Source organism: Lepus europaeus, chromosome 12 (genome assembly GCF_033115175.1).
Source record: "Lepus europaeus isolate LE1 chromosome 12, mLepTim1.pri, whole genome shotgun sequence".
Lineage (NCBI taxonomy): Eukaryota > Metazoa > Chordata > Mammalia > Lagomorpha > Leporidae > Lepus > Lepus europaeus.
The window spans coordinates 96,515,492-96,529,752 of NC_084838.1; the positions used below are offsets into that span (position 1 = coordinate 96,515,492).

Consider the following 14,261-nt stretch of genomic DNA (forward strand, 5'->3'; position numbering starts at 1 on the left):
AATTGGAGTATCAGACTATATAGAAGTCCAAATTAATCAAAGAAAACTGCAGAGTAGAATGAACTGAGAATCAGATGAAACAGCTGGGTGAGCCATGTTAGGAAGAAAGTAGAGAAATTCTGAGAGGGGGCTGGTGCTGTGGCATAGTGGGTAAAGCTGCCACCTGCAGTGCCAGCATCCCATATGGGCACCGGTTTGAGTCCTGGCTGCTTCACTTCCAATCCAGCTCTCTGCTATGGCCTGGGAAAACAGAAGAAGATGGCCCAAGTCCTCGGGCCCCTGCACCTGTGTGGGAGATGCAGAAGAAGCTCCTGGCTCCTGGCTTTGGATTGGCGCAGCTCCAGTTGTTGTGGAACCAGCAGATGGAAGACCTCTCTCTCTTTCTCTCAGCCTCTCTTTTTCTGTGTAACTTTGACTTTCAAATAAATAATAATAATAATAATAGAAGAAATTTTGAGAGAAGAAAGCATCAGTGAGATTATGATAACTACTAACAAAGAAGAATTTCCAAGTTAAGAACATGGGCAGTGATTTCAAACATGGCAAAGGATTCAACGAAGGCAAAGACTAGGGAATAGTCTTTAGAACTAATTATTAGTTACTAGTAAAATTTTGAAGAACTGGATTGAGTTGAATTGAATCAAGGCTACATCAAATGGGTTAAAGTGCAAATGAGCAATGGAAATATTTGCCCAAAAATATAACTGTGGGCCATCTGTGGTAAAATCCACAATTAGATTGGCTGAGGGAAATGCATGGAGAGTTATTTAAAGACCTGTTGCAGATTCTATCCTAGATCCATTTTTGGTTCTCTCCATGAATCAAATACAACCTTCCAAATGCTATCCAAGCTCACACTATTATAGCAAGTCTTCACTGCACGTAGGCATTAGAATAAAAATGTAAAGGCGCAGAAACAAAAGTAGCAATATTTGACACCAAATTAGGAAAAGGATTAAGTTACTGTTACCACTGCAGAGTTGCGAAGTGTTCATTTCCACAGTGGTAATAGGATACTGTCTGCTACATCAAAGTGACCAATAAATGTTTCAGACTAAATATCCCATGTGAATTTAGTACATTCTCTTCTTAAGGTCAACTTTAACCAGGTAACAAAATATGTCTTTGTGCTATGGTACAAGAAAAAACAATCAGCACTCATTTTTGATGGTTCTAAGGGCTTATAGCCAAGCAAATGTTATCTTGCCTATGTATGCTTCTCTGATAGTGAATAATCCATATTTTTCTTTTCCATTTTAATTAATGAACCATCAGTGTACAGTGTAAAACAAGTTGAGGAATAAACAAACAACTTACTGGTGATGTATCCATTATTTTCTTTGTTCTTGCAAGCAGGTAGAGGACTCTATAGAGTTATACCTAGAAAAGAAAATGAGTGGAGGGATCTGTGAGAGAAACAGTTTGGTTTGATCCTATGTTCTATTGCACAAAACAAAATCATAATTAAAATTAATAGAGGATAACAGACACATTAGCTGGATAAAATAATACCAAAAAGCCTCCCGGAGGGGAAATAGCTTTAGGTGCCTGAGAAGGGGCAGGAAACATCTCATCAAAAGAAAATACACAATTTTATCAATTGATAGTGAAAAAACATGAGTTATCATTTGCTTAATGGAAACTTGTTGCTGATTTTGTAAAAATTAATGTTAATGCTAAGAAATAATTAAAAAACTTTAATGGATGGTTGTTCAAATAAAATATAGTACACTACAGGAAGACACATTATGCCAATATATGTCTAAAACTTGCAATATAGAAAAAAGTTGATGGTATTAACTATTTTCCTGCTAATACAATTGTACTATAAATGGCCCATTTTTTGTGATTCCACTAGAACATGCCTTCTTTTTATAAACACCTAAATTTCAGAGAAAATATTCATATTGCAATCCAACATATTTTTCCAAAAATTATACAGGGAAAATGGACATAAGCTATAATACGCTTTTCTAGTAATTGTTCCAAATGACACACCTCCTTACATGTGTATTACTGAGGACCTCCACACAATGATGTTGAGTTCCTCCATTTCTCTGGCTTTACCCAATGGACATCAGTAAATGTAATGGAAACACAGTTTTTCAAAGTATTTGCAGAGGCTAGCACTGTGGCGTAGCAGGTGAAGCTGCCGCCAGCAGTGCTGGCACACCATATGGGCACCGGTTCAAGTCCCGGCTGTGCAGTTCCAATCTAGCTCTCTTCTACAGCCTGGAAAAGCAGTAGAAGATGGCCCAAGTCCTTGGGCCCTTGCACCCATATGGGAAACCCAGAAGAAGCTCCTGAATCCTGGCTTCAAAGTGGCACAGTTCTGGCCATTACGGCCATTTGGGGAGTAAACCAGGAGATGGAAGTCCTCTCTCTCTCTGTCTCTGCCTCTCTGTAACTCTGCCTTTCAAATAAATAAGTAAATCTTAACAACAACAACAACAGAGTATTTGCCTATTTGAGTTTGCTTTTTTTGGGATACTGACTTATCTTGTGAAGACGCCTTTTGGAGATTCAGGCCCTACCCAAGAGCCAGCACAAACCACTACACACATGAGTGAAGACATCTTCAAAGAACCCACTTCAATCTGGGCACCAGATCACTGAGCCCTCACTTGTGATCTCAGGCAACACTTGGAATGAACCTGTCCACACAGCTCATTCTATAATGCTGACTCACAATTACAAATAAAATGGCAATATTTTTAACTCAGGGAGCTTTTTTCATTTTGTTACACATAAAATGCTGATGCATACTGGTGAAAAGGGGAGAAAAGATTGGGTTATGTTCCAAATGCAATCAACAGAACTTCACAATCACACCTACAAGTTTTCACAAATGTGATAAATGCCAACCAGATGGCTGTCAGTAACGATGTTGGCATTAACAAAGGCCTTGTGAACACAGGAAGAAATTCTCTGGAGAGCCTAGGTTTCAAAGCTTTACTTATATGTGATCATTATATTCTATTCTACTTATATTTTAAGAAGGTAATTTGCCATACAAGTGTGATTCTAGGGGAATTTAGCTCATTAATTTGCTGTAGCATTAATGAGTTTCAAGAACAGAAAATCATATAAGTGGAAATGATTTTTCTACTGACATTAAATGAGAAAAAAATGTACTATAAATATTTTAGGCTCCACAGTAAGTCGTGAGGGGGAAATGATAGGCATATTCAAGGAAAATTCTTCTCAAAAGTAGATGAAAGTTTTTAACTAATTGTGGCAAAATAGAGAAAACCAGTCAGAAAATTAAGGTGCAAGTCACGTGACTACAGGCAACCCATTTCTCTCCTGAAGCACAATCTGTTTCATCTTTCTTAGGTGGAAATGCCATGGCAAATCCTTCCTGAGATACCAAGAACTATCAGAATAGAGGTAGCAGAAGTGTCTCTCTAGATACTAAATGAAGACTAGGTTTGAGACGGGTCCAATTCTACAAATAATGAGAGCTGAATGAAGTAACCTGACGGTGACAGGGATCCAGAGACACGGATTTTCAGATATTAGATGATTCCTCCATGCAGGCCACACCCTAAGACCCTCTAGTAATCTCCTAGGCCCCTGCCTACTCTTCTGAACCCACTAGCCTCTCTCCTCTAGAAGTTCCTGTAAAACTCGCAGTCCACTCAGTAGCTGACAGATTACAGACGATGCGGCATCACTCACATCTTGCTTACTCTGGGTAGCAGAATCACTAGGTATTTGGGCCATGCAGAGCTGGGATCTTCACTTTTCCAGGACACTGTGCCTCTGTCGGAAGCACTAGCGAGGTTCAGGGCAGGAATTTCTGGTAGAATTCCTGCTCAAGAAGCCCCCTTCTTCACACGGCCCAGGCTCGATTTTATTCCAAAGGAGAGGGAATCCGCAACATCCCCTGGCTCCCCCACCCCCACGGAACACAAGAAGGAAACCAGAACTTCCACTCGCTTGAAGAGCCACCATGAAGGCCCACAAATACCAACGGACACGGTGAGACTGCAAATGCGCCGCAGTAACGTCTCTGGGAAGTCCCGGGCATTCACTGGGATCGTTAACACGGTCACCTTACAGGCGAACAAGCCAGGGCTATACACGTCTGCGACAAGATCCCGCAGTGCCAGAGCCAGAGCCAGAACAAGGACACACACTCCACACATCCCGCTCACGCCATCTGTTCACCCACACCCAGCGCGGCCACCCTCGCGCCGCGCCTCAAAGCTTCCCCGCACTGGGAGCAACACTCCCTATTTCCTGGCAGTGTTTTGTCTCCTGAAAAAGCAACCGCTGAAAGCACAGCCTGAGTTGTGAACAGGCTGGAGAATTCCGACCCTAGGGACGGGTCCTGAGATCCAGCCCAGATCGGCCACACGCACCCGAAAAAGTCAGATTCCGCCCCTCCGAGATCCACCGGTGTTCCTGAACCCGATTACAACACCCATCCCACTTCCCCGGGTTCCCCAAGGCTCGCAGGGACCGTCCTTTGTCCTCACCAACCTTCAGGGACGGAGTCCAACGCCACCGCCTGCAGAAGAACACCCTGGACAGAGCCGAGCATCTGGAATTTCCCGGAGGAAGATGGCGGGGGTGGGCGGGGAGGCACATGCGCAGAAGGAATCTGGAAGTTTTCCCAGGGCCTCGCATTCGTGAAGTCGTCGGAGGGTGGGACTACATTTCCCACAAGCCCATGCGCCTCTTTGTTAGGAAACGGAGACCACGATCCCTCCGGCTCCGGGGTTGTCAGCCGTGCTGGCTGGAGACTAGCTGTGATATATCTGAACCGTTCTCTCCGATGTCACAACCGCTTGTAATTTTCACTCTTTAATCATTCCCACGTGGGCGCCGGTTTTGTGGGGGCAGTGCGTTAAGTTGCCACCCATGACGCTGGCATCCCCTACGAGAGCACCAGTTCCAGTCTTGGCTGCTCTACTTCCGAGCTGGCTTCCTGGTAGTGTACGTGGAAAGGCAGTGGAGGATGGGCTAAGTACCTGGACCCCTGCTGTCCACATGGGAGACCTGGCTGGAGTGCCAGGCTCCAGTGTTCAGGCTGGCCCAGCCCCAGCTGTTGTGGCCATTTGGGAAGTCAAACAGCAGATGGAAGACCTCTCTCTCTCTCTTTCAAATAAATAAATAGACCTTTGAAAAATAATTCTCACTTGGATAGATTCATGTTTGAAAGAATCATGCTTTGAATGGTGAAACTCAAATATGGTGAAGCATTTAATAATTGTCAGCTGCTTTATTTTTGTAGTTATCATAATTACATCGCAGTTCTAAGTCCCACATCCACTTCTACAGATGCTTACTACATGGAAAAATTACAATGATTGCTTTACTTTGAAATGGTTAAATAAGAAACTAATATTCCTATGGTAACTGCTAAACTTTCAAAGAGATGCTTTATCTCACCTGCTAAAATAGCGTGTGACCCACCCACGGGTCACATTCTACAATGTGAAAAATCTATTCTAGTGCAAATACTGAAATAAAATAGCTAGGTGAATGAATTCTGAAATGATTGTGTAAATGTAAAAGTGTCTCTGTCTGGTAATTACTTAACTATAAACTCCTGAAATTTATCTGTACACCAATCTGTCTACATTTCTGGAAAAATCTCTGCTTATTTTTCTTAGAACTAGGCCATAAGTATGTCATCTCTTTGCTGGTTTCTGCCACAAAACAGGCAAAGAGGTCAACACAAGTGTTTCACAGAGTCCTTGCTGCCCGATCAGCTCCTAACAAATGAGAGAACGTGGCCTTTGGTGGTGATGCGGTTAGGGTACTGGCTCTTAGTGGATGACTTATCCCTGGTTTTCTCTATGCCTAAGATATGGTTTGCCCTATTCAAATTCCTGTGTAATCTAATACCCTATAGTTTTCCCTCAGTGACCTTATTCTGCAAACCAAGGGATTTCAGTCTTGAATTTCCCATCACAGGTAGCACCAACAGGAGCAGCTGGGCACTGTACATATCACTCTCAGGGTCATATTCCTTGAAATATAAAATGACTTTTTCAGGGCTCAAATAAGTAGATAGGCTCCTTGGAGTAGTAATACCTCATGTCCTCTTCAGGAACAGATGCTTATATCTGGGGGCGTACACTTCTGCCTGCAGGAGCTGCTCTACTGGGACTGGAGGTGTGGATTCCATGGGGATTCCTAAGAACAGAGAAAGGGGAAGCCCACGCTCAGTGATTGTCAGCTGACCTTAAGTAACTGGCACCTTTGCTCTGGTCCTAGTCATACCTTATGTGTAATGATTGGAGTGCATGATTTTGAGAACCTAGTCAGTAACAGGAGTTCCATCACTTAGTTTGTACCAAATGCAAAAGAATGCATAATATAGTCCTTTAGTAAAGATATATTCACAAGGATTAGGATCTGAGGTTAGTCTTCTCCTACTTACCACCAATGAAAATATATAGTCATGTAACTGTGGTCTCTGATTATGTTTTCATTTATAGTAATTTAATTCAGTTAAATAATTCTTTTTAAAAGGTGAACAGGTAAGATTAATATAACCTTTCCTCACAATCTTTTGAGGGTCTACAACATAAGTCAAGCCTTATTATTAGTCCAGTTTTAAATTCATATCTATACATAACTATAGAGTATATCATATACAAAGGAAGTCAGCTTTTACATGGATTTGAATTTGGAATATTACTGTATAAACTATTGCATATGAAATTTGAAATAATTCAATAATTAAGACTTTGTAAATTATCAGGAATAATATAACTTCCTCAAGCAGTTTTATTGAGTTAAGACTATTATTCACTTATCATGCAATTCATCCATTAAAAGTACAGAATTCAATGGTTTTCACAGAGATGTGCAAGCATAATCGACTTTAGAATATTTTTATCACCTCAAAAAAAAAAAAACTGCATGGGTTGGCACTGTGGCACAGTTTGTTAAACCTCTGCTTGTGACACTGTCATTCCATATTGGAGTGCTGGTGTGAGTCCCAGCTGCTCCTCCTGATTTAACTCCCGGCTGGCATGCGTGGGAAAGCAGTGGAAGATGCCTCAAGTACTTGGGCCCCTGCAACCCACATGGAAGACCAGAATGAACTTGCTGCCTCCTGGCTTCAGCCTGGCCCAGACCTGGCTGTTGTGGAAGTTTGGAGAGTGAACCAATAGATCTCTCCCCTCCCCCCACCTTCACTCTCTCTCCCTCTCTCTCTCTCCCTTTCTCTCCCTCATTCTATCACTCTGCCTTTAAAATAGATAAATCTTTTTTTTAAAAACAACTCAATAAGCTTTAGTTATTTCTTCACTATTTCCCATCCCTCCAAACCTAAGCAAACACAGTGTGCAGTTTCTATAGCTATTTCTACTGTGTACATTAGATATAATTAATGGTGAGATCCAAGTGTTCTCGCGCTTAATTCCGAGATCCCATCACTCAAGTGGTCTTACCTACCTCTCAGCTGTACTCACCCAGAACATAGTCCTGGCAATAGGAAACTAGGAGCGGGAGGAGAAATAATGCTGTCCAACCCCTCAGAAGGCTTTAGAGCACTAATTGACAGCTTCGAGGAGAGGAAACCCTGTGTATTTAGCTGCACTTGTCTGGAGTTGATTTCCTGTTCCACTGAGGAAGGAAAAGGGAGGGAGGGAACAGGTCTGGGTTGAAACGCCATGAGTCTCCATGCTATTATTCAATCTTAGCAGAATTTCAATAATAAATATATCTCATTGCTATATATCATTTTAAATATTTAAAAACTATTTTTTTAAAAAAACTTTTTAAGGAATACAAAATTCATGTATTTCATATATACAGATTTAGGTACATAGTGATTCTTCCCACCCTATTCCGAATTATTTTTAAAAATATTTTTATGATCTGAAAGGCAGAGAGACAGAGATCTCCCATCTTCTTGTTCAGTGCCCAGTCGCTCACAGTATCTTGGGCTAGGCCAGGAGGAAGCAAGAAGTCTGGAACTCCAGCCAGGTCTCCCATGTGGATGATAGCATGCAAATACTCAGGCTATTACCTGTCATTTCCCAGGCTGTGCATTAGCAGGAAGCTGAAATCAGAATCAGAGCTAGCACCTGAACCCAGGCACTCTGATAAGAAACAGGAGCATCCGAAGTGGCATCTTAACAACTGAACCAAATACCCACATCTCCAGTTTCCAAAGATTTGAAATGATTGCTCTGTTTTTTTTTTTTTTTTTTTTTTTTTTTTTGACAGGCAGAGTGGACAGTGAGAGAGAGAGAGACAGAGAGAAAGGTCTTCCTTTGCCGTTGGTTCACCCTCCAATGGCCGCCGCGGTAGGCGCGCTGCGGCCGGCGCACCGCGCTGATCCGTTGGCAGGAGCCAGGTGCTTCTCCTGGTCTCCCATGGGGTGCAGGGCCCAAGGACTTGGGCCATCCTCCACTGCACTCCCTGGCCACAGCAGAGAGCTGGCCTGGAAGAGGGGCAACCGGGACAGGATCGGTGCCCCAACCGGGACTAGAACCCGGTGTGCCGGCGCCGCAAGGCGGAGGATTAGCCTAGTGAGCCACGGCGCCGGCCGATTGCTCTGTTTTTACATACTACCGAATGAGGGTCCATACAGCTACTCTCACTGTCAGGCAGAAGGCTCCTGAGGAGTCATGCATAACTACTGGTTGCCTATAATGGCCACAAGGTAATAACACATTAACTAGCAAAAAGAATTAAAACTTAACCAGTTGTCAATATCATGTGAATGAGTTACATGATTATTTTTGTGCTTTGGAGGTTTTGCGAGCGATTTTACAGCACCTTTTCCTACCTGGTTTTAGAGAGATTAAATTGTGTCTGATAGAAATAGTAATCAGGCTGTATGGCTTGAATCAATATTACTCCTCCCCACCCCCGTTAGAAACATTTTTAGTTTAAGGAAACTAGCTAACCAGCTGAGCAATTCTGAGAGGCATTATTATCTGGTCTGACCACTCCAGGCACTAAATTCCTGGATGAAACATTCATTGTATACCTAGGTCATTTGGTTATTGATGACAATGCCTGAGAAGGTAATGAAATAATTAATTGAAATGCAAAGAAGCCAACAGTCCAATGTCATAGAACAGTTGAGTTGAACAACTAATACTCTTGTTCTGATTCTAGGCTTATCAAAGTCCTAACAAATTGTTTTCCATACAGTTCACTTATAGGGTAGGGTGATAGGAAAGCTGGCATCTGCTTTATCCCACACTGCATTCATTCTTTATAAGTGACCTAGTGGCCTGAGAGCTTACTAACTTCATCTCTTGTGAGCTAGATCAGGGTGAGTCAGCCTCCCTGGTCCAGCCAACCCTGGACAGTGACAAGAATGACTTGTGGGTGTAAGCTGGTGGACTGTGTCCTAGACATTGGTAAATCAAAGCCAGCACCACTTGAATGATTAATCAGCTGTCCCTTCCCCCAGAAGACAGCCAGATGTGACTGCTCACTTCTGTTTAAAACATTTATGCCAACACCTGAGTTCTCAGAAGAATAGCATTTCCCATCAAATCACTTCAACAAGATTGTGTGACTCAATCAGCTACTTGCGTAAGAAGACAACAGCTTTACACAAATTCTCTACAAAGTTATATTAAAAGGAAAGGGGAAGAAATTTTAATCAAATTATACCACACGATTGGCATAACTGTTTCAAGTAGACACAACCATCGTGTAGACTTAACTACTGAATCTGAATATTATTCCGTTTATGAAATAAACAGAATAATAGTTACCTAAATTAGTCATGGAGAAATGGAGAAATATGTTGTCACTTGATTTTACTGTTACCAGGCAGTCTAGAGGGCTTTGCAAGTAGGGCTCAGTGCTGGTGTTCTGGAATCTTCTCCAAGGTGCTCTGGCCACAAAGAAGCGACTTCTGCTTCATGGCCTAGTTTCTAATGGTCCATTTTCCAGTACTTGTGTAATTTCATTCACCATCCCCCTCCCTGTGTGTTTCATGCCCAGTATAGCTCAGGATCTGGCTCTGTTGCCAGATTCTTAGCCTCTTTGAGACTCTGATCTTGACATGAATGTAGCAATTTTCAGGACCATAGCTGTTAATCCTGGGGGTGCATTTCCCAATCAGCTGATTCCTAGGCGGCATCAGTACATTGACTGTCTCACAAAGACTCTGAGCTCTGGCTGTTTCTCCAAGAATAGCCTCAACTTAGAAATTAAGAGATCCGGGGCCTGTGCTGTGACTCAATTGGTTAATCCTCCACCTGAGGTGCCGGCATCCCACATGGGTGCCGGGTTCTAGTCCTGATTGCTCCTCTTCCAGTCCAGCTCTCTGCTGTGGCCCGGGAAGGCAGTGGGGGATGGCCCAAGTGCTTGGGCCCCTACACCCGCATGGGAGACCAGGAGGAAGCACCTGACTCCTGGCTTTGGATTGGCACAGCTCCAGCCGTGGCGGCCATTTTGGGGGTGAATCAATGGAAGGAAGACCTTTCTCTCTGTCTCTCTCTTTCACTGTCTAACTCTATCTGTCAAATAAAAAAGAATTAAGAGATCCAAGTGGATATCTGCAGTGTCCCTCCAAAACACAAGTTTTTTCTGCATCCTGAACATGATTAATTTTTCTCCTTTTCTCACAAACATTCTCACAGCCTGGCCCTTCTCAAATCCTGTAGGCATGAGGATCATCACCCACTTCTGTTTGGCTTGTTCTCCTCCCATATAGATGATGCAAGGAGTTGTAATGATGGAACCAGGACTACTATATCCCCACAACATAGAGCACATCACCAAAGTGGCCACGTTGATGGTTTCCAGGCTGGAGCTGCCACAGGAGTGGCAATGCTGCATCTTGGTGTCTGGCTTGTTCCCCTGGCCTTCAGAGCACTCACAGATATCTATGAAGTTCTTGGAGTTCATGAATATCTATGAAGTTCAAGGAACATCTGTGATGTTCCTTATTGATGCCCTTGGAAGCTTGATTCAATGTCAACTCCATGATGTATTCCTGAGGGTGACTGAAATCCCCAAATATCTTCTTGAATAGCTCCCAGGTCAACAGTGAGGACAACCTTCCAGTAGCTCTACCCAGAGCTGGCAGTCACAGGATCAAAGCCAGTGGGGCCACAGTCATCATGCTCTTTCCTCTTTACTTCATCACTCAACACTTCAAAGGCTTCTGTCACTTGAGAGAACTTCTCATTGGCTTTGGAAATCACCCTATTTGTGTCTGAGTGTTGTTGATAGGGGATGAGGCAGGTAGCTACATTAGGGCCACGAACAGAAAGCCACACCTCCTCTGCCCTAAGGAATCCTATCCACCCATCAGTCAAATAACACCTTTTTCCAGGATGGATCTTCTCTCGCCTGGAACCTGGGGGCAGTACCGCATAACCACTCCCCTTTTCAAAGCCATAAGAGGCCAGAAACAGGGAGCGGCTTGCCTTTGCCCTTGTCCTGTGAGACAGTGTGCTGAGGCACCATTTCTGTAGCTCCTACCCCTGTCCTTTTCCCTTCCTGGACACTCTAGTTCTTGACAATGCCCAGGTGTGTGCATGTTTTCCTCATTTTTCAAATAAACTATCACTTTGTGTACTGCCTTTGTGCCTGTACTTAGAATGCTTCTCTAGGTAAAAGGCCAGGACCTGGAATAGGATTTTAGACCTCACATTGCCCACAATAGCATTTCTTGGCAAGCTGATAATAGGCTTTCTTGGTATCTTTCTGGCTGGCATTTGGAGGCTATCCTAACATCTGGTAATAATCTTCTTTGGCCAAAGGAGTGCTCATGTGGAAAGAAGCATAAAAGGGTAACTTCTTGCTCCTGTGAGTCTGACGTGGAGCCCAGGGGCTGTGAAGGCAGGGCTCAAAGGCAGCAATATTCAGTTTCAAGGCACAAAGACCTGCATGGGAGGGTGAGCCCTTGAGGACCCCAATGCCACCAGCAATCAATGTGTGGTACAATGAGGGGCTCTCTTGGCTCAGGGATCAGCATAACCAAATGTTAAACATGCATCCTCTACTTTCAGATCTGTTCACTTGGTTGTATACTGTGTTACCTTCTGATATAACTTTTTCTAGAGTTATGAATGAAAATGGAAAGTAAGGTATCTAAACAATGGCTGCTAGAATTACAAATTGTAAAGCAAGGATTATTCTGTGGCTTATCTCTCTGTTTCTCTGGGCATTTAGGAAACTCAGAATAACAGGGGATAGAAAATTCCAAAGCTAATTAAACCAACACAGTGGGTGTTTTACTTTGAAACAAAAATGGACTCCTTGCCAGATAAAACTCGACTTGCTCTTGGTTACCAGTGTGAACCCAATTGGAACATTTGATTCTAGGCTTACAGTTCTGCCTAGAAAGTCATTTCTGGCTGCTGAGATTGATCTGATTTACTTTAATGTAAAAAATGTTTATTGGGTAACTACTTAAAAGGCAACAAAGCTCACAAGATGTTACCCTCCCCCACTTCCTCCCCTTTTGTTGAGACCCTGGGTGCAGGAACCAAGCTCAATCTCCCTCAGACTCCCTGCAAAACAGATAAGCTGCAGGGGGCAGCTTTTGAAACCCGGGTAAGAGAAAAGTTCCCAGCAGCTTCTAAAAGCCCCCTACTCCCTACTTCCTGCCAGCTGCATGCCCCCCACTCCCACCAGCTGGGGCAGATTCCCTCTTCAGCCCAGCATTATAGGCACTCTGTAATAAATCAACCCATTTCTGTTGAGGTCGGTCTCCTCTCCTTCTTCTGTCTCCTTTTTGGGGCCAGAACCCGAGCTATTCCAAACCTAACACTACTAAATGATGAACATTTCCTTAAGGAGCTTACAGAAAGGGCTTGACCCCCATACAAATAAATAGGCAGCTACAACACTCATATAACGTAATAAATATCATTAAATCTTAGTGCTGCCAATGTGAAACCAGAGAAATAGCAAGAGAAATAGCAGCATGGCTTTGTGAGGATTTATTCTTTTTTTTTTTTTTTTTATAAACTGTTAAACCGGGGGGAGGGGAAAAAGCATCCTAGTAGACAAAGCAAGTGTTTGTCTTCAGGTAGTGGGATTATATTTTCCTTTATAATCATCTGCACTTTTTGGCTTTTCTAAAGTGATTATGGGACCATCATTTGGTGCAGTGGTCCTGTTTCCTAGAATAACGGCAGGATTCAAGTGCCTGCAAAGGGATCAGCCAGTATGTGGCTTCCACAGAGTGCCAGCCCTCTGTCATCCAGACTATAATGAAAACAGCTGCGGTGCAGAGCATCAGACTGGCACCCGCCCCACTGTGACCCTATTGTCAGCATAATTGGAGGTGCTGGAGCCATCAGATCGACCCCAGGAACATGGTGGAGGACAGAGCAAAGAACCCATGGAAGGCAGAGTAGGGTCGGGGCGCCCTCCTGGTCCACACCGCAGGAAGAGGACTTGGAAAAGGAATACGGACAGGTGCCACGGACGACCTGCCTGCAGGCCAGCTGCGCCCTTCGCGGACACTTGCGCTCAGGACATCCAGGCACAGCACTTGGGTGAAAAAATTGAAAAATCCGGCAGGTGCTTCCCACAACCTGACCCTATGAGGTCCCTCCCCACCTCTCAGAAGGCAGCTTAAGTTGTTCGGTTCCCACCTGCAGAGAGACTTGGGGGAAAAAAACACAGCCGGCCCACAGGGCGAGTTCTCATTGCCATCTCCAGCCCTCTCCGTGCTGCCCTGAAGCTCATCACCACTGGTGACTCGGAGAAGTGGCAGGAGTCACGGCAGCCCAGTGGCTGTACGCTGCAGGACAGCCAGCTCTTCTGTGGTCCATCTGCGCTGGATCCAAAGGGCGCAGGGTTGGGCTGCCGGGCCTGCGGGAGCGACACGCAACTCGGCCGGGGTAGCATGCTCCCTGCACGCCTGCTCACCCTTGGGTCCAATCTCCAGGGAAGAAACCACCCACCCACCTTCCGGCAGAGCAAGGTAGGGTGTTGCTGGCACACGTCAGGCCTCCCTTGGCCACCGCCATGTAAAGGCCACCACAGGGTGGAGTCCAGCACCCAGGGCGACAGGGGCCCACCGCCAGCCCCAGCCGTCAGACCCGTTCTGCCTCTGGCCTCGAAGGTGTCCACGCAGGCGTTGCGCATACACACAGCGACAGCTGGTGGCAAGAAAGGACCTTGATTCTGCAGGAGCAGAATCACAGACGTCCACTACTCGGGGCTGGCTCCATGCATTCTCTGGAGTCCCTCAGATGGCATCCCTAGAGCCTGTGTTTGGTTCTGGGGAGGGAGATGGGGGCAGCGGTTTCGGTTCCGTTGGGCCCTTGGTTTTTGCAGGAGATAGTACAGGAGGACAA

At 44.5% G+C, this 14,261-nt stretch overlaps 1 protein-coding gene and 1 pseudogene across 1 annotated transcript in view; both read right to left on the reverse strand.

Annotated features, from left to right (window-relative positions):
• LOC133772037 (zinc finger protein 883-like) overlaps nt 1-4,572 on the reverse strand; it is a 20,327-nt gene extending 15,755 nt beyond the window's left edge. The window contains exons 1-2 of the mRNA XM_062208573.1: nt 4,489-4,572; nt 1,318-1,380 (exon numbers count right to left, since the gene is read on the reverse strand). Coding sequence (XP_062064557.1) covers nt 1,318-1,332 — 15 coding nt within the window. The 5' untranslated portion in view covers nt 1,333-1,380; nt 4,489-4,572. The remainder of the gene's footprint in view (nt 1-1,317; nt 1,381-4,488) is intronic.
• LOC133771068 (dnaJ homolog subfamily A member 3, mitochondrial-like) lies at nt 4,157-14,049 on the reverse strand (annotated as a pseudogene).
• Between the last annotated feature and the right edge of the window lie 212 nt (nt 14,050-14,261).